Source organism: Equus asinus, chromosome 26 (genome assembly GCF_041296235.1).
Source record: "Equus asinus isolate D_3611 breed Donkey chromosome 26, EquAss-T2T_v2, whole genome shotgun sequence".
Lineage (NCBI taxonomy): Eukaryota > Metazoa > Chordata > Mammalia > Perissodactyla > Equidae > Equus > Equus asinus.
In genome coordinates, this window is record NC_091815.1 from 21,139,468 (window position 1) to 21,162,656 (window position 23,189).

At 49.7% G+C, this 23,189-nt stretch overlaps 2 protein-coding genes across 2 annotated transcripts; both read left to right on the forward strand.

Moving 5' to 3' along the window:
- The first annotated feature begins 1,864 nt into the window (after positions 1-1,864).
- ETV2 (ETS variant transcription factor 2) lies at positions 1,865-4,369 on the forward strand. Its single transcript, XM_070499299.1, has 6 exons — positions 1,865-2,008; positions 2,106-2,189; positions 2,473-2,553; positions 2,809-3,285; positions 3,816-3,928; positions 4,137-4,369. Exons 1-6 carry the CDS (start codon positions 1,939-1,941, stop codon positions 4,335-4,337), a joined length of 1,026 nt encoding a protein of 341 aa, XP_070355400.1. The 5' UTR covers positions 1,865-1,938; the 3' UTR covers positions 4,338-4,369.
- Positions 4,370-6,962: 2,593 nt separating this feature from the next.
- COX6B1 (cytochrome c oxidase subunit 6B1) lies at positions 6,963-14,517 on the forward strand. Its single transcript, XM_014838261.3, has 4 exons — positions 6,963-7,118; positions 8,521-8,637; positions 9,814-9,914; positions 14,332-14,517. Exons 2-4 carry the CDS (start codon positions 8,532-8,534, stop codon positions 14,383-14,385), a joined length of 261 nt encoding a protein of 86 aa, XP_014693747.1. The 5' UTR covers positions 6,963-7,118; positions 8,521-8,531; the 3' UTR covers positions 14,386-14,517.
- Positions 14,518-23,189: the final 8,672 nt, after the last annotated feature.

Sequence of the window (23,189 nt, forward strand, 5' to 3'; positions counted from 1 at the left end):
GAAAGATGGAGACAGACAGATAAAGAGCTGGGAGAGACATGGGGAGGGACTGCGTGATGTGACATCACTGGAGTCAGGTCTGGTGCAAAGAGACCCACAGCCAGGGACATCAACCCAGGGCAGAGAGAGATGGAGAGACAGAGAGACAAGACAGAGGCCAGCTTCAGAGAGAGGAGGCCCCAGGCCTGCTGGGGCACAGCAGGTCAGGACTCGCTTTGGGCCCCTGGGTTAGAGGGATGGAGGGACTAGGGATGCCCCAGGGCTCCGTGGCTCCAATGCTTGGTTCAATCCCATCATCCCCCACACACCCGCCGTGTGACCTAGTAAGCGTGTGACCTCTTGAGGCCCAGTTTCCCTTCTGTAACATGGACAGAAGAGCCGTGTCCACACCGCTATTCCTCCCACCCCCAGAATCGCAAGTGGTTAATGATCAAGCTGGGTGAATATTGGAAAATGCCCAGATTAAAGGGGTTATTTTTAAGGGTAAATATTTACTTATTAATATAGCAGGATGGGTACAAGGCTCTGAAGCCAAGCTACCTGGGTTTGGGGTTGTCAGATGTAGGAAATAACAAGATAGCCACTTAAATTTGAACTTCAGATAAACAACAAATAATTTTTTAGTATAAGTATGTCCCGAATATTGCATATATGTATGTATATGATGTATGTATACATGGGGGGGCGGTTCTGAATCATTTGAAGCAAGTTACAGACATGATAACACTTCACCCCTAAATATCTCAGTGTTCATTTCCTTATAGAGCATCTTTCATATAATACCATTATCACATCTAAGAAAATTAATAATTCTATAGCTCATATTCAGTTCATACTCAAATTTCCCCGTTTGTCCCAGACTATTATAGCATGGAAGGGCATGGACTCTGGAGATGAAGAGAAGCAGGAGGAAGCCGCCTCAATTTCCCCTTTCATAGTAAGACTAGTACCTACCTCATAAGAGGATTAAATGAAGGCCCGTGGCACAGGTGGTGGTATGCAATGAGCCCTCAGTAAATGTTAGCTATTATTATCACTGTTGTTTATATTGTTGGTGTTATTGTTATTATAATGGACACTCCTCAGGAGCAGCCCCAGAACGTGCTCCTCAAAGCCCTTCTCCGGCTTCCCGAACCGCCAAAGGAGGAGAACGCGACCTGGTCGGGGACCCCGGGTCAGCCTCCCCCCCCCACCATATCCCCCCGAGTCCCCCTGCGGGTTGTGACGTCGACCGACCGGGGGTCTGGCCGGAAATCCCCCTTCCTGTTGCAGATAAGCCTGGCGCAGCCCAGCTGACCCCAGACCCTCCTCCTTCACCACCCCCTGTGTCGCAGGATCAAGCCCCCAAGGCGGAGAACCTGTCCACCCAGCCCCCAGCCCCGCCCGCATCATGCCGTAAACACCCCTCTGTACCCCCGGTCTCGCCCAGTCCGCTGTTCCCCAAGCTCCTGCCCAAGTCCAAGCCACCCCGCAGCAGGACAGCCCCAGCTACCCAGAGGCGAGAGGCGGCGGCCATCCCTGGATAGGGGCGCGGCTCGGCCCCGCCCCGGCCCCTGCAACTCGACCCCAGCCGCGACCCCCAGCTCTGACGTCTCGGAAAATTTCCCCCTGCCCAGGGGGAGGGGGTGCATAGTATGAAATGGGGCTGAGACCCCCGGCTGGGGACAGAGGGACCCGCCAGAGGTGAGCCATGAACTGGGGAACTTGGTGTCTAGGGACCTGGACTCCTGGGTCTGAGGGAGGAGAGGGCTGAGGTTCCTTCCTCTTGGTCTGAGAGAAAAGGACACTGGAGGCCGAGATTCCAGGGTCCTGGGGAAGGAGGGAGCCTGGACTCCTGGGTCTGAGGGAAGCAAGGGCTGGGGCCCAGACTTCAGGGCTCCTGAGTGTCACCAGTTCACCCTTTGCCCTTCCAACCCAGAACGTTCACCACGAGCATCCATGGACTCTTGGAACTGGGATGAAGCACCACCACAGGAAGTGCCCCCGGAGAACAGGCTGTCAGGGCTGGGTAGGCCGCTGGGGCTGAGACAATGTGAGTGGGGAGGGCGCTCAGGTAGGGGCCTCCGCTGACCCTGACCCGACCCTCACTTCCTTACTCCCTGCAGAAGGAGCTGAGCTCGGCTTCTATTTCCCTGAACCGGCGCTCCAAGGGGCCACGCTGACAGCCGACACACGCTGGAAAGCTGGCTGTGCGCTGGGACCCGTGAGCGCTGGGGAAGAAGGTGAGGGGCTGGGTCCCTAGGTCTGAGGGAGGCAGGGGGCGTGCCTGGACTCCTGGGGTTGAATGGGGGACCGGGCTGCAGGCTTGAACTCCCGAGGGAAGAGGAGGAGGAGGGGGCCGGGATCCTGAGTCCTAGGTCTGACTGAGTTGGGGCTGGGGGTAATAACTCTCAGTCCCGGGCAAATAAAAACTACTAGGTGAGCAGTTGAGGGGGGTCTATAAGCATCGCTCACACCCTTCCCTAAGCTGAGCTACGTTCTTGTCTCTCGCAGGGCTCCCGCAGCTGGACTGGGGCTCCGCACTCCCGCACCCGGAAGCCCCATGGGGGGCGGGTGAGTGCTTGCGGAGACGCGAGGGGACAGGAGGACTGGGGTCCTCCCCGTGGCTAGAGGTTTAAACTCCCCGGTCTTCGAAGGGGAACGGGGCTAGGACGGGGGACCCCTGTGTCCTCAAGGTGGCATGGCCTAGATCCGGGAGCCCGGGGCCCCAGGCGCTAGAGCTGAGAGCTGAGACTCCTAGAACCCCCAAGGGGGCGGGGGAGCGGGACACCTGGGCTCCCCTCACTTGGAGCCCGTTCCTCCTCACAGAGCACGCCCCTCAGGCTCTTCCGTGGTCGGGAGACTGGACGGAGCTGGCGCGCACCGGCTCGGACCCTTGGAGCCGCGTCCCCCAGGACCTGGGCCACGTCCCTGCCGACCTGGGCCCCACCCCCTTCGCCGGTTTGGAAGGGGCAGCAGGCCAGACCTGCACTACCTCCGCCGGCGGGGCCGGCTCGTGGTGGCGCGCCCAGGCCGCCGACTCGGCCAGCTGGGACTGTCCTACGGGCCCCGACGGCGCCGCCTACTGGGGCCAGGGCCCCGGCGGGGAGCCGCGCGCCGACTACACCACTGCGTGGGGCGGGCCTGCGGGCTCGGACCACCCCGCCTCCTGGGACTTGGGGCTGCACGCGGACTGCACCACCGCCTCGAAGGGGTACCGGAGTCCAGATCTCACCGCTCCCTCCGAACCCAGCCAGCAGTCGGACCGCGCAACTTCAGCTCGTTACCCCAAAACCAACCACCGAGGTGAGAGGTCCGCGTGGCGGTCCCGAGGGAGGGAGGCCGCAGTCTAGTGAGGCGGGGCCTGGGAGCCTCAGGGGCCGGACCCGGGGAACCGGCGGGGAGGGGCGGGGCTTAGATGCCTAATCTCTCCAGAGAGGAGGGGGCGGTGGCCCTCGCAACTGAGTCCTGAGTGAGGAGAGAACTAAGACTCGGGTAGTCTTCTAGGGAGCAAGGGACGAGGACCTAGGCCCCTGGATTAGATGAGAGGAAAGAGATGAGGGTCTGGATGCCTGTGTCTCCGAGATGGGGCAGCCAAACTCCTAAATCTCCGAGATGCGCCCCCGGATGCCTGGGGCCCCGAGGCCAACTCCTGAGTCCCTTATATGGAGGGATCTGGATTCGTTAGTCCCCGAGGAGGAGGGGATGCGGCCTCCTGGGTCCTGGGTTGGGAAGACGTGGATCCTTGGACCTTCGATGTGAGGGAGCCCGGAATCATCGAAGCGACATGGTCTGGGGCCAGGAAGCCTGAGTGTTCATCTGCCTCCACCCTCTAGGTCCCATTCAGCTGTGGCAGTTCCTCCTGGAGCTGCTCCAAGACGCGGCGCGCAGCAGCTGCATCCGCTGGACGGGCAACAGCCGCGAGTTCCAGCTGTGCGACCCCAAAGAGGTGGGGCAGCTTCCCAAACCCGCCAAGTTCGACCCCAGTCTCCTCTTGTTCAACCTGGCCGGGTCCCCAGCCCCTCCCTCATCTCAACCTGGATCGGCCGGGCCTAACCGGTCTCCAGACCAAACCTGAACCCTGTCCCCCGCCCCGCCCCTCCACTGCCAAGCCCCGCCCTCCCTCCCTCTCGGACTTAGCCTGCCCTCCGCCTTAGGTGGCGCGGCTGTGGGGCGAACGCAAGAGGAAGCCGGGCATGAATTACGAGAAGCTGAGCCGAGGCCTGCGCTACTACTACCGCCGCGACATCGTGCGCAAGAGCGGTGGGCGCAAGTACACGTACCGCTTCGGGGGCCGCGTGCCCGGCCTAGCTTATCTCGACTGCCCTGGGTCCGGACAGGGAGCAGCGACCCAATAAAAATATCCCGTCAAACCTCGTCTGGCATGCTGTCTGCATCCTTCCCACTGATACTGACTAGACCTGTTAGGAATCCTAAGTGTGCACCATCACACGCACATCCCTCTGCCTGTGTGATCCCACGATGCCTCGTGACCAAGACAAACCCAGACCCTTAGGGGACCTACTGTGTGCTCACTGTGTAATGGGACATGTAAAGGAATCAAACTCAGTCCCCGTAGGGCCTACTGTGTACCTGCATTGTGCTGGGGCTTGTAAAGGAATCACACCCAATCACTAACTTGCGAGTTTACCTACTGTGACCCCGTTGAAGAGAGAACGCAGGCTCCAAAAAGCGCTTCCTATGTGCCCTCCCAGTGATAGGGACCATCACAGAATTAGACCTAGTGCTTGCCCCCCAAAACCACTTACTCTGTTTCCCCACTCCAAGCTGGAGTACAGAGAACTCAGGACAGCCTACCCCATTCTGGGAACCACTGAACCCCTAAAGAGAGGCTACTGAGTGGGCCTCCTGTGGGCGATGCTGGGGATTCAGCAGTGACAAGAAAACTCTGGACCCTGCCCTCAGGAAGCTCACAGTCCAGTGAGGAGACAGACCCATCACTAGACAAGGACAGCCCGGAGTGGTCAGGGCCGGGATAGGGAAACTCCGGGCAGTTGAGGGGGCTCAAAAGAAAGGACCTGGCCTAGTCCCGGGCAGATGCAGTCAGGGAAGGCTTCCTGGAGGAGTAAACAGATGATGTGAGAAGTCAGGTAGGCAAAGAATATTCCAGGCAGAAGAAACAGCATGAACAAAGGCCTGGAGGTGGATCTGACAGCACTGTTCAGTAAACTAAAATATCAGTGTGGTGGGAAAGGGGACCATGGATTAGGTCACGAAGGATCTGTGCACCATGGTAAGGAGCCTGGACTTTGTTCCAAGGGCACAGGGGAGCCATGGAGGGGTTAAGCAGGGGAAAGATTTGGGCTTCAGGAAGATCTCATTGAAGGGGGTCAACTGCAGGCATAGAAACAGGCAGTTCCACAAACAATTACAATACTAACAAACATGGAATGTGTAAGAGGCCCCTGACCTGGTTAAGCCTGAACACTGCACCCAACATAGTATGTGGGAAGCTGTGGAGGCCAGACAGAGAGGAGGGATGAAAGGTCTCCTCCACAGCTCCCTCTTCCAGTCCTCAGAAGGCCTTTTATTCACAGAAGAAATTCACTCATTCAACAAATATTTATAGTGCATCTCCTATGTTCTGGGCACAGTTCTAGGTGCTGGACATCCAATGGCAAATAAGACAGACAAAAATTCCTCCTTTACGATCTTCTATTTTATTGAGGGAGACAAAAAAAAGGAAATACAATAAAAGGAAGGATATAGTATATGAGAAATAAGTGCTACGGAAAAGTAAACTAGGGAAAGGAGATAGAGACTGACAAGATGGCAATTTTAAATATTTGGCCTGAGAAAGACTCACCAAGAAGATGATATCTGAGCAAAGACCTGAAGGAGGTGAGGGAGGGAGGCAGTGGCAAGAAGAGCATTCCAGGTCAAGCAGACAGCAAGTGCAAAGGCCCTGAGGGGGCAGTCAGCCTGCGTGTTTAAGGAACTGTGAGGAGGCCAGTGTGGCTGGAGCAGTGGGAGTAAGAATAGGGGTAAGAGATGAGGGTATGAAGGGGCCAAACTGTGTAGGTCATTTGTAAGGACTTTGACTTTAGACTAAAAGAGTCAGCCCAGAAACCAGGGGAGGGTTCTAGGCCAAGGAAGGCAAACAATCTGACTGAGGTGTTAACAGGGTCCCTCTGGCTGAGTGGACTGCTTGTGGAGGGCAGCAAGGAAGCTAGGAGGCCAGGGAGTGGGCTCCTCAGTCCAGGCTGGAGGTGCTGGTGGCTTGAACCAGATGTGGCAGAAGATTCTGGATATATATTTTAAGGCAGAACCAACAGGATTTCTTGATAGATCAGCTATGGGATGTGAGAGAAAGACAGGAGTCAAGGAAAACTCTGTGACCAGAAGAATAGAGTTGCCATTTTCCGAGATGGACCAATTTCAGCCAGGCCCTTAACAGGCTCCTCTCTGTGATGAAGGACTTTCATCACTTTCATTTCTGAGCCCTCAGCCACTCAAATCTTTGCTTATTTGTGTCTTCTGAGGTTTAAGGAAAGATGGTAATGAGCAGGAAGTGGAGTCTGGCACTCCTCATAACGGGACAAATGATCCTGAGAGAAAGACTGGTTCATTTTCAGTTCCCTAAGAATTGACCCCGTAATAATCATAATGAGGGTAGCGATTTTTGTGTTTGGTTCAGAGATGCATCCCCAACCCGAACAGAAGTACCTGGCACAGAGTAAGCGTTCAATAAATAGGTTCTGCATGAACAGAACACTTCCGCTTGGCTCTTTTCCCCAGGCCCACTCTCCAGCCAGCCCCAGGACCCAGAACTCCTGTCTCCAGGTAAAGACAGGTAAGCGACGAGAATCTATAACCCGGCTGCGTCTCAAGTCAAACCCTAGGTCGGAGCCCTTCAAAGTGCCACTCAAGCTCACGATTGGGCCAGGAGTGATGATGAACAGGCATCCTGCCCAATAGGAGGCCGTAGTTCGCACGGATGGGCGTGGCCTAAGTGGCTTCGGGGCCCGCCTCCCTGTGGGCGCTCTAGCCGCACGTAAGACTCCCCTGCACTCCGGCTCGCCCCGCTTCCGACCGGTCCGAATTCCGCTTCCGGTCCGACGCTGGCGTCTTTGCTGAGGGTCACATTGAGCAGCAAGCTGCTTCAGGGGCGTCTTTAGGTGAGTGTCGAGGGCTCGGGTACCCGGGGCCCCATCCTGGGGGACAGAGCAGCCGGACCCTAGCTTCCTCGAGAACGAGGTGGGGTTTCCGGCCCGCGGCGTCCGGCCTCCCCGGGCACTGGGGTCCTGTTCTGTGAGTAGTCGTAGCCGATGATTATTTAGTTCTTCCCGAATGCCAGTTAGCATCCCAGGCGACCTATATTAATTCATCTAATCCTCCTTCCAGCCCTGTGAGGTAGGGCCTGCCTGTGATTAGCCCTTTCTGACAGTGAGGCATCTGCGACTCAGAGGTACTAAGCTACTTAGCCAGCGACCAGGGTTTGGGCTCGGTGCTCATCATCACCGGGCCGCAGGTGTGGCCCCCACGGCCTGCCTGGGCCCTGCCCAGCTCCATGGACTCAGGCCCTCCTCCTCCTGGGACGTTGGAGGGGCCGCAGCGTCATTCGCGATCCGCCCTCACTCCGGGATAGCGGGTCGAGATCTCGCCCGGAACCACTCCCGACCGCGCCTGTGTCCCAGCGGCTGGAGCTCTGTGTCCCGCCTCCCCACGGCCCCCGCCGTCCGAGAGACTCTTCCCTGGGGCCCCATCACTACTTTGGATCTCTTAAATTTAACACTGGCCTGCTCACCTCTGTAACCCCACGACTCCTCAAATTCTCTGGAATAGAGGCAGATTCTCTCAGATTCCCTGGCAAAAACTGTGTCGCCTCATAAGAGAGATTATCGTAGAGATTTTTAACCCCGGGTCCACAGAATCGGTGAAATTCAAGAGGTGCTAGTACCTGAATGGGGGGAAAGTTACATCTGTGTTTTTACTAGTCTCTAATTGAAATGTAGCATTTCCTTCCGTTAGGAATGGAGGCAGTAACCTGAGTAGTATTAGCATCATCTGTGACTTTGTCAGCACCCAAAATCACAGGTCATCTTCTATCACGTTATGGTTGCAGATGCCGCAAAGTATCATTGTCATTGATGGTTACTGCATAATTGTGGTAGTTAATCCTCAGCTACATGTAACTGGTTTTCTTTGCGATCCTATGCACTTTTTTAATGCACTTAAACACGTTCTGAGAAGGGGTTCATTAGACCCCTGAGACGTTCATGGTACAAAGAGATTAAGAACCTCCAAAGTGTAGATATGTCTCTGATTGAGTGTGGCGCCCCCACTCGTATGCTATATGACCTTGGGAAGTCACTTAGAAACCCTGTCCCTTGTCTGTGAATCAGAGAGAGTTCCTACCTTTTAAAGTGACTATAGGAGTAAAGTGTGTACCTCAGTGCCTGGCCTGTCATAAGCACTCCATGAATGTTAGCTAATGTTATTTGGGGACAAATAAGGCCTGATTTTACTGCCAACCCTGCTGTGACTTCCACACTTAATATCCACTCCCTTTGCCTCTAGGAGTCAGCACCATGGCAGAAGACATTAAGAGCAAAATCAAGAACTACCAGACTGCCCCTTTTGACAGCCGCTTCCCCAACCAGAACCAGACCAGGAACTGCTGGCAGAACTATCTGGGTAAGCAGGACATGGGCAGCGGGTCGGGGGCGGGGGGCCCTCAGACCTTCCCCTGGTCCCACACCTCAAGTCACTCACCTCTTGCCTCCTCCCAGAGGACCTATGCATCCGAGGCCTCTTCTCTTTTATTCTGGACATCCTACCGTGCAGGGCCCATGCCCCTCATCACCAGCTGTGTTCAAGATCTTGGCTAGGGTCACAAACTGACTTCTACAGTGATTTTTTTTTTTAAAGATTTATTTGTGTATGTATGTGTGTGTGTGATGTAACATACATACAAGAAGGAAATAAAACGTAATGTGCAGCTAAATGAATAATTCTAAAGTGATTGCCCTGTGTAACTAACCTGGATAGAAAACTAGATGCTGCCGGCACTCTGAGCTCCCCTGCCCACTGCCCGCACTTTCTTGAACACAACTCCCAACTTTCCCCACTAGAGATGTGACCCCACCAACTTAGGGTGGTCACATTTTGCTTTTATCACTGCTTTTAGGTTTGCCCCTTTGTGAGCTTTATAACCACTGTGCATATTCTCTTGTGTTTGGGTTTCTTTGTTCGACGGTTTTGAGCATTTGTCCATGCCGGGGAACGGAGTGTGCTCATTTTCCTTGCTGTGCAGTTTCCCACAGTTTATCTGTGGACACTTGCGTGATTTCCACTTTGGGGCTCTTACGAATGCTGCTACTGTAAACGTTCTTACAAATGTAATTTGATGTCCATGTGAGTACTTTTCTCTCTAGGGAATGTGCCCAGGAGTGGAATACCTGGAGTAATTTTCTCTTTTAGTTAATTGCCTACTTTTAAAAACCAGATGATCCCCCTCCTGTGTTCCTCTCTAGGATGTCAGTATCTTGACATGAAGACCTCCTTCTTCCGTTGCCCTGGTTCTGGACCCCATAATCCCCACACATGCCCGTCATGTTTGTCCCATCATTCCCAACGCCAGAATTTCCCAGTTGAACAGTAGTTCTCTAGGGGTTGCAAAATCAGCTTGGTGAGGTGTGTCTAGCCCTTTTTAGTACTCTTGTATGCAGTCCTTGTGAAACTTACTTTGTGCGTGTGCGTGTGCGTGTGTGTATATAACTGGTTTTGAAGTAAGAAGCATTTCTCTGAGTTTTGATCAAAAATGTGTTTCCAGTCCTTAGTCTGGGCTGACCCTGACCCCTTTCTTCACAGACTTCCACCGCTGTGAGAAGGCAATGACTGCTAAAGGGGGTGATGTCTCCGTGTGCGAATGGTACCGGCGTGTGTACAAGTCCCTGTGCCCCCTATCCTGGGTACGTGCCTCCTCCTGGGGCCCTTGGGGCGCTGGGGTGGGGTCTTAGCAGAGGGGGGTGACTGGGTGGGAGCTCATCTGCGAGGGCAGAGGAGGACAGGGCATCACACTGTCCGTGGGATGTGGCCTTTTCCTTTTCCTGGAATTGCCCCCCTTTCCTTCCCTTTCCTCCTTTCACCCATATTCTTGACCAGTCACCATTCTCAGCCCAGGTGACCAGGGCCATCTCCTCGCCAGGTCCATCTCCCTCGTGCACTCTACAGATATACTCAATGCCAGCTTCCTGTCCCTGTGGAGCTCACCAGCTTGTGTGATCCTGTCCTTTTTTTATTATGAACATTTTCAAATATACATAAAAGTAGAGTAATTCAGTGACTCCAAGTTTACCTGTTACCCAAACTGAATAATTTCGAGATTTTTCCACATTTCCTTCATCCATCCCTTTTCTTTCTCTTTTCTTTGCTAAAGTATTCTGAAGCAAATCCCAAAAAGGGTCACCTCATCCCTACCTCCTTCAGTATGCATCTCTAAAACATATGGACACAGTAAGGCAGCCCTTTTTCCCTTGACCTGAATTGATGTTTAACGATATTCTATTCCATCACATCAAAGACCCCATTGACTCCAGGAAACATTGAGAGATGTTTGAATCTTTTTCTTTTCTTCTTTTTTTTTTTTTTTGAGGAAGATTAGCTTTGAGCTAACATCTGTCACCAATCCTCCTCTTTTTGCTGAGGAAGACTGGCCCTGAGCTAACATCTGTGCCCATCTTCCTCTACTTTATGTGTGGGATGCCTGCCACAGCATGGCTTGACAAGCAGTGTGTAGGTTCACACCCGGGATCCAAACCGGTGAACCCTGGGCCATCAAAGCGGAATGTGTGAACTTAACCACTAGCCACCAGGCCAGCCCCTAGAGAGATGTTTGAATCTTTTTTTAAAAAATGCTGGAAATGAGTGTAACAAGCCTGCTAATTTCAGAGATGCTAAAATGAAAAACCATGTGTCCTAGAATTAAAATATGATACTGTTGTAAAAGTAATAGTGTTCACTTAAAAAAACAAAGTGAATGTGAGCCGTGCAGTAAGATAAAAAGTAGAAGGCCTCCTGCGCTGCACAGTGCCCTCCCCTGCAGTGACTGCTGTCAGCTGGTCCCTTCTCTGTGAACTTAGCATACGTCAGCCTGTGGCCCTTTCTGTGTAGGGATGGTTCATGCTCTCTCCTGTCCTGTGACTTGCTTTGACTTTCTGGTGTGTCTTGGAGCCTTTTTTATGACAGTGCATATAGGTCTGCCAAATTTGTTTCAATGACTTACGGATGTTTTATTTAACTGGTCCCCTTTTGATGGAGATTATGTTCTAATCTTTCAGTATTTTAAGCATCTTTGGGGCTTGTTTCTCGAGAACAGATTGCCTTTATGGCCCTCTTCCTCAGCTCACTTGGTTTTCCTCCCACCTCTCTGGCCACACTGTCTCAAGTGTCTTTGACGACCCTGTGCCCTCCCAAATTTCTCCTTGTCCCTGGGTGATCTTGGGTAGCATGATGTTCTGATCCCATAACATCCCCCCTCCAGACTTAGGGCCTGCATTGGGCGCGTGCTGGAGAGGGTCCCAGTGTCACTGCCCACCTCAGGTCCCGGCTGTGTCTGGCCCGTGAGGGCTGGATATAAATGTGCAGACCCCTTTATACACAGCGGCCCTGGCTCCTTTATTCCAGAAACTTGGTGAAGTAAAAATAAGTGTTTTGTTATTGCTGTTGTTTCTTTTTGGGGTTTTTCTGCTTTTTTTTATGTGTGTGTGGAAGATTAGCCCTGAGCTAACATCTGCTGCCAATCCTCCTCTTTTTGCTGAGGAAGACAGGCCCGAGCTACATCCGTGCCCATCTTTTTGTTTTTTATAAGCCGTATAGTCACTTCACAGAAACTTAAAAAAAATAGAGGAAGGGGCAAAAAAATGTTCCTCATCCTCCTGACCTTGCAGGTAATATTGTAGCATCTTCCAGATGTTTCCTGTGTATCTTTTTTTGATTAGTCTCTAATCCTAACGTGTATTTTGGGAGGAGTGGGGGTGATAGTCGAGCACTTTTTGTATATGAACATTTAAAACATATTTTCCAATCATCCTTTATTTTCTGGTTTAAAAAAATCTTTAGTTTCTCCATTGGAAAATAGCATTGGCTTTTTGTAGACTCTTCAGAAGGAGAGATTTATATAGTGTAGAAAGTGAAAACTCCCTAGGCGTCCCCTTCTGAGCCCTGAAGTTAACTTTCCCTAGTCATTTGTTGTAAGTCTTCCCCTTCCTTCTCTGTGTGCTACTGTATGTGTAGGAGTGTGTTTATATACTTTTAAAATACAGATATGGGGCCTGCGCCATGGCCAAGTGGTTAAGTTCGATCGCTCTGCTTCGGTGGCCCAGGGTTTCGCCAGTTCGGATCCTGGTCGCGGACGTGGCACCGCTCCTCAGGTCATGCTGAGGCGGCATCCCACATAGCACAACCAGAGGCACTCACACCTAGAACATACAACTGTGTACTGGGGGGTTTTGGGGAGAAGAAGGGAAGAAAAAGGTTGGCAACAGGTTAGCACAGGTGCCAGTCTTTGAAACAAATAAAATAAAATACAGATATGGATCATACACTAGATACTGTTTTGACTTCGCTTTTTTTACTTAACATGCATTGTATACCTACTTTCATGTCGGTACAGGCTGCTCAATTATTGTGTAGCCGTCATCTTTAACAGTTAAAAATACTCCCCCTTTAGCTGGACTGTCTTTTTTCCGTATTTTAAGTGATACTTCCATGTCCAATTCCTTGCAGAAAATGTTTTCCCCTCTATTGGAGTGGTTTCCTTAGTTTCCTTTCCATGAAGTGGGATTACTGGGCAAAGAGTAATTTGCCAAAGGACCAGGCCAGCTGGTTCCCTAATTTAAAAAGAGAGAGCGGGAGAGGGAGGTAAACCCTGTGACTGAGAAAGTCACACATAGAGAACCGTGGGCTGTAGACAGCACAAGTCTGGTATAAGGGAATCCAGATGAACCCTGGACATGAAAAGATGTTCATCGCCACTCAAGTCATCAGGGAAACGCAGCTTAAAACAACAGAGAGATGCTTGTTTTCGCTTGCAGTCTGGTGCAAGAGTTATAAAGGTCGATAGTGCTAAGTGTTGGTGGTTCCGTAAATTGGTCCAGTCACTTTTGAGATCAATTTGGCAGGGTCTTTCAAAGTGAAAAAAATCATACTCCAAATCTGGCAATTCCACATCTAGACATCCTACAAAAATGTTCATGTATGAGGATGTCCTTTGCAGAGCTGTTGATAATTTGGAACATTCAGAGACAGCCCAAGTTAGGTAAATATTGGTATATTTGTCTTGATCTATGTGACAGAATACAGAAAGAGCTCTTGAGGCTTGTGGAAACAGCGAGTTGCAGAACAATCTATAGGATGGCCCAGTTTGTATATATATTTTTTAAAGTAAAGAGTATTTGTGATGTGGCATATGTGTATGTAAATAAAATAGACACGTACATGACACTTACTGTGGGCCACCTACTTTGTAAGCACCTTATATCATATAAGGGCAAACAAGCTGAAAGACGGGATGAGGTAGGTACTACGATCGGTATCCTCATTTTGCAGAATTGGAAACTGAGGCCTTGAAAGGTTGAGTAATTTGCCCGAGGTCACACAGCTGGGAAGTGGTAGGGCAGGAATTCAGATTCAGTCTTCCTTATCCATGCTTTTACCCACTGCCTCTAATATAGAGCATGTAAGTGTGTGTGTGTGTGTAAAAACACAAACACTGGCTGCCCGTAGGAAGGTCCACAAGTTGCAGAGTGTTACTTCTGGGGAGTGTTAACAGTTTGCTGTGGGCCTTTCCATCCTTTTTGTGTGTACGCATACCTCCGTGATCAGCAGTAGGATCCCACTCTGTATTCTGTTTGGCCCCTGTTTGCACTTGACTATATGTCTTGGAGATCCAACCGTGCTGGAGCATGGATCAGCCTCGTTTTTTCCACAGCTTCCTGTGTTCCTTCTTTCCTCTCTTCTGACAAATATCACTGGGGGTTGACTGGGGGGTTCCTGAAGTGGGGCACAGCCACACTCTCAAAGCTCGATACAGTCACACATCTCCCCACGGACAGCCCTGCAGTGAGGCGGGGGTTTTTCTACCTGTTACTCCTCCCCCTTTGCCGCACCCCCTCAATGGGTCAACCCATGTCAGCTCATTCAGGACCGTGAGTCTTGTCTTTCTGGGTCGTTGCTGGTTCCCAGCTCCTGAAAAAGTTCTGGTCCTGGCACATTGCAGGTACGGGGTTACTGTTGACTGGCAGAACAGGTGGACAAGGTGAGGAAGACAAAGATATCCACTCACCTGGTTTCCCCGCGGAAAGGAGTGACACTGCTGTCTTTCCACAGGTGTCAGCCTGGGACGACCGCCGGGCGGAAGGCACATTTCCTGGGAAGATCTGAACGGGCTCCACTCCACTTCTCTGTCCTCTTTGCTTCTCCCAGGGTGGTGAAGGGGGACCCAGGGACATGGTGATCCCCACCCTAGGATCCTGAATCATGGCTTAATAATAAATACTCGTTGGAAAAGTGTAAGACTGTTTATGTGTAAAATATGTATATGATCGGGCAAGAGGCTGGGGTGGCATCAGTACCTTGACCAGTAAAAGGGGCTTTGGGGTGATTATTTTTTCTATTTTCTTTTTTTTTTTTTAATTTTATTAAACTTTGACCACCTCCTGTGTACCAGACAATAGAATGAGTGATTATGCAAAATAGCCTCAAGCCCCTATATATGCTAAAATTTATCTGTATATTTCCCGTTATTATTTGTACAAAAAAATTAAATTTTTTGTAATTTTTGAACCACATGAAAATAGTATAATAAAAAACTCCTATGTACCCATCACCTATTTTCAACAGTTATCAACAAATGGCCAGGCAGTTTCATCTCTAACTACTCCTCTCCCCATCTAGGTAATTTTAGAGCCAATCCTGGAGATCATATTTTATCCAGAAATAAGTAAGTGTATGTTTCTCTTGTAGAGATACAGATTTATTTTAAACATAATCACACTACCATTATTACATCTAAGAAATTAACAGTAAATTCTTAATATCATCTAATAAGCTGTGTTCTGCACAATGTGAAATTTCTCTCTTTGTTCTTGGCCTCCTCATTGATGTTGATCATGGTGATTGGAAGTCATTTAAATTAAAGGCCAAATTAAGAAATGTTCTTCCTCGATGACCCCAAGGAATTACCACACAATAACAGTCCCAAATAGTCACCAAATTTGTCAGCGGGAACTCCTGACCAGCTAAAGCACCGTGTTGTGGCTGAATTGGTGTTTGTTTCCTCAGCTGCTCAAATGGTTGTCAACAGACTTATCTGAAGCATATGCACAGGAGCAGAGCTGATTCTTGTGTTGAGGGAAGGTGGCCCTAGGGAGGGATCTCCGGAAATGGGAAATGGCTGCCTGTGAGGAGGAGGGGCTGTAAACAGGAGACCCTAGTGTGCACAGAGGGGCTGTGAGGCACTGTAGACGCTGAAGTTTCAGATGGAATTTCAGATGAAACGGAAAGTCCACTGAAAAGTCACAATGGAGGACTTCCCCTGACCCCAGTCACCCAGTTCTGCCCAGAGGCTGCCACCATTAGCAGTTTCCTGTGTGTTCCTCCAGAGATAGCCCATACATCTGGAAGCGCTGATAAATACGTATTATATATGTATTTGATTTGATACAGATTTGAAAGGGCTCTCCTGGCTCCTCTGATCTGCCACTTCCCCGCTCATGCAGCTCCTGCCACACTGGCCTCTCAGGGTGATGGGAACTGTGAGCTGATAAGCGGTTTCCGCGCAGGCTGGCCCCAACTCCAAGGCCTTTGCACTTGTGTTTGCTCTGCTGGAACACCTCTCCACCAGCTGTCGCCACAGCTCTCACTCCTGTGTCCAGGTCTGCCTCAAACAGAACCCCTGGCCTTCCTGAACACTCGACCTACCCTTTCAACTCCCATACTCACACTTTGCGGCCCTTCAGTCAGTCCTTTTGTTTCTCAAACACTTAGCACTAATATCCCTTATATTTTACTACTCATCCTTGATAATTGGCCCCCCCCCACCACTAGAATATAATTTCCATGAGCACAGGGATTTTTTTTAAGAGTATATTATTCCCATTTTCAACACTTTATTATGAAAATTTTCAAGCATATGGAAAAAGTGAACAGTTAGTACAATGATTACCCTTACACCCACCACCTAGGTTTAACAATTGTTAACTTCGTGTCATATTCACTTTGTATGTGTATACACGTTATTTTTTACTGAACCATTTAAAAGTAGTTTCCCAACATCTTGACACTTCACTGCTAAATATTTAAGCATGCATCTCTGAAAAGTGACATGTTCCTTCATATCATTGTCATGCCTAAGAAAAACTAATGCTAGTTCTCTAATGTCTCGTATTCAAATTTCCCAAATTGAACCCAAAAAGTCAGCTGTATGCTGTTGTTTAGTTTGTTTTTTGTAGCGGAATCTAATCAAAGTTCATATTGTACATTTGGTTTTTAGGTCTCTAGTCTTTTTAAAAATTCTAGGATAGCCCCCAACCCCACCCCACCCACCCTTATAAGAGGGAATTTTTTTTTTTTAGCTGAGGAAGATTTTGGCCTGAGCTAACATCTCTGCCAATCTTCCTCTATTTTTTAGTATGTGGGCCACCAGCACAGTATGGCTGCTAACAGAGCAATGTAGGTCCATGCCCAGGAACCAAACCCAGGGCTCTGAAGCAGAGCACACTGAACTTAACCACTAGGCCACTGGGGCTGGTCTAAGAGGGAGTTTTAAGAGACCAAGCCAGCTGTCTTGTTGAATGTCCCCCACTCTGGATTTGCCTTATTGTTTCCTCGTGGTGTCATTCAGCTTCTTCTAGCATCTTCTTTGGTTCTTCTAAACTAGAAGTTAGCTTTAAAGGCTTGATTAGATGCAGATCAAGTATTTTTTGCAAGAATCCTTCCTGTGTGTATCTCCTTACCGCTTCCCATCAGGAGCTACCTGATGCCAGGTTGCCCAGTTAGTGGTGGCAGAGTCTAAACCCTGGGAAAGGTGACGGCCACTAGCTATGTCCTCTGGAAAGATCTGCTCTCCCTTTTTGCCATTGGCAAATGACCTGTAGGGTGATACTATGGGAAATGATTCGGCCGTGGCTCCCCAATAACCTTGCACATCTCCACATGAGCCACACAGGCAATGCTTACGTGTGGTCACACCCGAACCTTGGCAGGACACCCGTGATTCCTCCAGAAAGGAAGGGAGATAAGCAGTCTTGTCAAGAGCTGCCGTGAGGCAGTTTCTCATCGCCTCCCTCTCCTGTGGGAGACTGCTGAGGACCATTTCTCATCCATTGCCCTTGTATAGCTGCAGGCTGTAGAACCGCTCTGAAGCTACGCGCTGAGCAGCTCACCTGCCTTACCTCAGGCCTTCCAACAACTCGAGCTGCTATTTTTACAAGAGAGGAAACTGACACTTCCATCCGCCTACCGGTCCATGAGGCTGTGGGTTTCCTTTTAGTGTATCTGTATGGAGAGGGTTCAGAGCACAAGACTGAAACCTCCCGAGGCCTATGGAGTAAACAGGAATTTAATATGAGCAACTTGATACAGGAAAACCATGGGATGATGTGAATTTGGATATAATATCACACCCTCATTTCCTTGTATTCATCTTGACATGACCCCACATTTTACAGGATTGAATATAGCTCTTTATCAGGCAAATCACAGATCTCCATTTATTTGGGCTCAGTTACTAGAAAATTACTGTGTTCTTCTGGTGATGCCATGTTTCCTAGATTTCTCATGTTTCTTGCAACCCTCATTGCTGCCTCACATCTGAAGATTCACTCACCTCCTCCAGTCTTACCAACTGGCTCTGGGCAAGAAATGCCTCCATCAGCCCTGGTAGCTTCCGAGGCTTTCTCAGACCTTCCCTATGGATGCGCCTGCTCCACACTGCTTGTTCCCTCCTGGGGGGAAGTTCTGAAGATTGTATGCCTTCTCTCAATCCTGCCAAGCCAGACCGAATGCTGACAGCCTCCCATCCTCCTCCCTAGGGCTGTGCTGAATGCTTAAGTTTGTGTGCTTTCTCCCAATCCTGCAGAGTTGCCTGACTTTCTGCATGGGTTCACTAGCATCTGCAAAGGCGCACCCCCGCGGCCCTCAGGGTTGCGCACAGGGAGCTGCCCTGGGGTAGAGGGGTGGGGGTGAGGCGTGCAAAGCACTGGAGGTGCCCGTGGGCCAGGTGGGGGATCCACAGATCAGGCATCGCCGGTGGCCCACGTGCAGTCTTCTTGATGTCTGTGACACGGTTAGTAGGATCCAGGTCCCTCTGATGCTTTCTGAGAACCTGGCTGTGCGTCTCCCAGCCGCTCCCTGCCCCCTAATTGGGCAGAACTCCTCAGGATTCCTCTTCAGTGCCTCCAGTTTCGGATCTTTTTTTTGCCCCAGCGGTGTGCTGGAACTTCTGCTCTGGACCGCACTCTCATCTGTGGGTAATTTTCAAAATCAGTGTTCTTTACGGGGAAGATAGTAGAACAACTCCTCTTTCATCATTTTGATAATATCACTCTCTCGACCCTCTCAAAGGAACGAAAACTATGCAATAAAAATCAGTCTCTTCCCCACCTTCTCCTTTAGCCATAAGGAGGTGACTGTCATCGCTGGTTTCTTGTGTGTCCTTCCAAAGATAGTTTATACATTTGCAACCAGACCCTCCCTCCACCTGCCATCTCTTCGTTGTAGCCTGCTGGTCCCAGTGTTGAACCTTGCTTTTCTCCATTAGCAATAGTCCTTGGAGATCCTTGCTTGCCCATCTGATACTCTTAAATTTCTTCAAGTTGTATAGGTAATACGTGAATATATTCTCCTGGCTTAAAAAAAAAAAAAAAAAAGGAAGCTACTCCAGCAAAGTCAGTATACACTCAGAGAAGCAGGAGAAGATAGTGGTTAAGCGGGGAGGACTGGAGCTGACGGTCTGGGTTCAAATTCAGGCTCCACCACTTGCCAGCTATGAGACCATGGGCAAATTACTTGACCTCTCCGTGTCTCGCTTTCCTCTTCTGTAAAATGAAGTTAATGACACCTTCCTCGCAGGGTCATTGTGCAAATTAAATGAGCTGCTCCCTGTACAGCACTTAGAACGGTGCCTGATGCCGTGCGGAAAGGGCTTGGAGCAGTGCCCTGTGTGTTGGAAATGCTCTCTAAATATGAGTTGCTCCCGGCACATTGGTGGACACACCAAGAAGCTTTTCCTTCTCGCAGTCTTTGTGTGTGTGTGTGTGTGTGTGTGGTAAGAACACGTAACATGAGATGTACTCTCTTAACAGACTTTTAAGTGTACAATACAGTATGGTTGACTCTAGGTGCAATGTTGTACGGCAGATCTTAAGAACTTACTCATCTTGCATAACTGAAACTTTATACCCATTGATTAGCAATTCCCCATTTCCCCCAGCCCCCAGCCCCCGGCAAGCACTGTTCTACTTTCTGCTCAGTTTGACTATTCTAGATGCCTCACAGAAGTGGACTCGTGAATATTTGTCCTTCTGAGACTGCCTTATTTCACTTAGCACCATCTCTTCCAGGTTCGTCCATGTTGTTGCACGTGGCAGGATGTCCTTCTTTTCTAAGGCTGAATAATATTCCCTTGTATGTATATGCCACATTCCCTCTGTCAGGAATGTTCTTCCCTGCCTTTTACCTGCCGGCCTCAGTCTCCTCCTCCAACATCCCTTCCTTCAGGAAACCCTCCTCTGTGCCCCTGGCTGGGTCAGCACCTCCTCTGAGCTCACACATTCACCTCTCTTTTCCCCTTTGTGGCCTGTGTTTCCTCTCTTGGTGCCTTGGTCACTTTAGCATCCTCTCTGACCGTGCTGGGCTGTCGCTCTCTGGTGAAGGTCTGTCTCCCCCATTCTCCTGTGAGCCTGTGAGGGCAGGGACAGTACTGTCTTGATCACTGCTGTGTTCCCAGCATCACCCCACACAGGGCTGGGCATGAGAAAACTTGTTATGTGCACCGTGACCTTAATGCTTAGTTCAAGCCTGAGCGTATACTTGGTGCTCAATAAGTTTGAGAAGAAAATAAAAAGACCTCTGGCTACAGCTCCCTAGTGCATTTGTTATGAAACCAAAGTGGGTCCACTTCTTAGTGAGTTGAAATCAAAGCGAGGGCCAGCCCTGTGGCTGAGTGGTCAAGTTCGTGCACTCCGCTTCGGCAGCCCAGGGTTTCACCAGTTCGGATCCTGAGCACTGACATGGCACTGCTCATCAAGCCATGCTGAGGCAGCGTCCCACATAGCACAACCAGGAGGACCTACAACTAAAATATACAACTATGTACTGGGGGGCTTTGGGGAGAAGAAGAAGACAAAAAAAGAAGATTGGGAACAGATGTTAGCTCAGGTGCCAACTTAAAAAAAAATGAAATCAAAGCCTTCACCAGAAGGAGTTGTCACACAAAGTAAAATTTATTTGCAGCAAATAGAGACCATGGGGAATTGTTTCCAAAGGCGTGGCTCCCCAAGCACAGGACCGCAGGGGCCTTTTATTTCAGATGGGAAATGAATATTCAAGAGGGAGAGGTGGGCATTCGCTTGCGCAGGCTCAGTTGGAAAACATGCTTCCGCATACTTTACAGGTTATGGTAATAAGGCCTAAGCTCCTCCTGTGGCAGAGATCGTAGCATTAAAATGAAGCAAAGGTCATCTCTTGGGCTCTTCTCCGCCCATCTGGACAGGCATCACTCTTGGGTGGGGTTTGGACACGTTCAGGGCAGTTGGTGATTGCATCTCTTAACATAACAAAAAAAACAATTTGGAGAAACAGTTAAGTGCTCCCTTCAGTTATTTGGGACAATTAATCGGTGACACCTTCCTCCTTGCTTTACCACCTCACGCCACGTCTAGTCTCCCCCTGACTTCTCTCTTTCCCCCTTCCCTGCTTTTCTCTCTCCTCCTCATCCTGCACTTCATGCTGGCCCCACCCAGCCCTGAAGTCTCCCTTTCTTGGGCATGATAGTCACCTCTCCCACCCCTACCTATGAATTTCAGGCCCTCTGTTGCTCAGCTGACCCAAAGGAGCACCTGAGATTTCAGCCTTTACTTAGTGCCCAAACTTCAGGTTTCAGAGTGTTGCTAAATGTGCATACCTCTGTGCTGCCACTGATGACATTTTTCTGTAACATCTCTGCTAAAATGAATTCATTTGGAAAGGAAACTTTGACCCATGAAGTATTCTTGCAAAAACTGCATGAGCTAGAGCTACATATTGATGAATAAATCTCAAAACGTAATACTGAGGGGAAAAAGGTCAATTGCATGAGGATATGTACCATAAGATACAATTCAATTAAAGTTTACCAAAAAACCTAAAACTATTCTATACATTGTTGAGGAATATATGCATATACATTAAAAATATGAAAGCGTGCGTGGGAGTGGAAATCCAAAAAGCTAATGAACATTTGAGAAGATCCGCAAAATCATTAGTAATAAGAGAAGTGAGAGTTGAAATAATGGCAGGTAGCACCTTACACTGAATCACTCTGTCAAAAACTAGAAAGCTGGATAATGCCAAGTGTGGGTGGCGATGGAAGGATACGGGAACACTCACAAACTTGGCTGGGGTGTGGAAGGGGCCACCTGTTGTGGAAAACGACCTGGCACATACGTATCTGTGGCCCAGCAATTCTGCTCCCTAAGAGAGACACGTGAGTCTCGACGGGGCCGTGCGTGAGGGTGCTCCTTGCAGCAGTGTTCACAGTGGCAGTGGTGGAGGGGGAGTTGGAAGTAGCCCGAGTGTCCTCACTGGAAGGAGACGGCACACTGGAGGATGCACACCAGGAGTGACCCAAGCAACCATCTGAAGCCGTGGATTCAGTGTGCCCGGAATAATGTGGATGGATCTTAAAATTGTATTGCTGAGCGAGGAAAGTAAGAGTTGGATGAGCTGTTTAACACAATTGTGGGTAAGTTAGAAAATGCATGCACAGAAAACAACGGTACCCATTTCACAAGAACACACTCAACAAAAAAGATATATATGGACATATTAGAATGCTTGCTAGTAGGGGCGCTGGAAGAGACTGCGATATGGGGATATAAGGGAATAAATTAAATTTAGAAGAAGAGCTGTCTTGTGGGGAATAATGAGCTGTAAACTGAGGGTGTAGGGTCAACTCAACCCATGACAACTGCGATCTGAAAAAGAAGCCAGGGGAAGGGGTGTCGAGGATGATGAGTCCCCAGTTTCATAGTGAAGTTGTCTCTGGGGCGAGATCAGGTGGCTTCAGATGCGAACTGCAGTGTAGGCTGCTTAAAAACAACCTGCTGGGGGCCAGCTCAGTGGCGTAGAGAAGTTCGTGTGCTCTGCTTCAGAGGCCTGGGGTTCATAGGCTCGGACCTAAACACCGCTAATCAAGCCACACTGTGGCAGCATCCCACATACAACGTAGAGGACAATTGGCACAGATGTTAGCTCAGGGAAATCTTCCTCACACACACGCACAAAAACCCCAAAAAACCTGCAGTGAATACCATAGAAAAATACTTAGATTTGACAAAGTTGGGTTGTGAGGACATAGGTGTTTGTTATGTTATTCTCTACGTTTTCTGGTATACTTGAAATATTTTATAATAAAAAGAATTTAAGGGGCCAGCCTCAGGGCCGAGTAGTTAAGTTCACGCGCTCTGCTTTGGGGGCCCAGGGCTTCACTGGTTCAAAGCCAGGGCATGGACCTAGCACTACTCATCAGGCCATGCTGAGGCGGCGTCCCACACAGCTCAACCAGAAGGACCGACAACTAGAATATACAACTATGTAGTGGGGGGCTTTGGGGAGAAGGAGAAACACACAAAAAAAGATTGACAACGGATGTTAGCTCAGGGCCAATTTTCGGGGAAAAAAAATGAAGAAAACTTTCCTCTCGCCACTGACCATGGAAAATAAAACATCTTATCTTAAAAATAAATACAATGAAAAGTTATTAAATTCTGGTCACACACTGAGGCCTCTCGAGACCTGCTCTAAGCAAGGTCAGAGGGGTGTTTGGGACACAGTAGCATCGAGCTGAGCCTTTTTCCACGGCAGCATCAGAGGGGCTGGAGAACTGCGTCAGCTTCTCATCATGGGGGTTTTGTGTCATTTCATGCCGTTTCACTTCATGTTGTGGACAGCCTAAAATCATCTCATGTGCCCCCTTGGGAAAACAC

What these genes read in the sequence shown, in the direction of transcription:
- ETV2 (XM_070499299.1), top strand. Translation starts at nt 1,939, where the DNA reads ATGGACTCTTGGAACTGGGATGAAGCACCACCACAGGAAGTGCCCCCG. An exon ending in GGAAGCCCCATGGGGGGCGG is followed by an intron (nt 2,554 to 2,808) that starts GTGAGTGCTTGC and finishes TCCTCCTCACAG; the next exon opens with AGCACGCCCCTCAGGCTCTT. An exon ending in AGCTGTGCGACCCCAAAGAG is followed by an intron (nt 3,929 to 4,136) that starts GTGGGGCAGCTT and finishes CCTCCGCCTTAG; the next exon opens with GTGGCGCGGCTGTGGGGCGA.
- COX6B1 (XM_014838261.3), top strand. Translation starts at nt 8,532, where the DNA reads ATGGCAGAAGACATTAAGAGCAAAATCAAGAACTACCAGACTGCCCCT. An exon ending in CTGCTGGCAGAACTATCTGG is followed by an intron (nt 8,638 to 9,813) that starts GTAAGCAGGACA and finishes CTTTCTTCACAG; the next exon opens with ACTTCCACCGCTGTGAGAAG. An exon ending in CCCTGTGCCCCCTATCCTGG is followed by an intron (nt 9,915 to 14,331) that starts GTACGTGCCTCC and finishes GTCTTTCCACAG; the next exon opens with GTGTCAGCCTGGGACGACCG.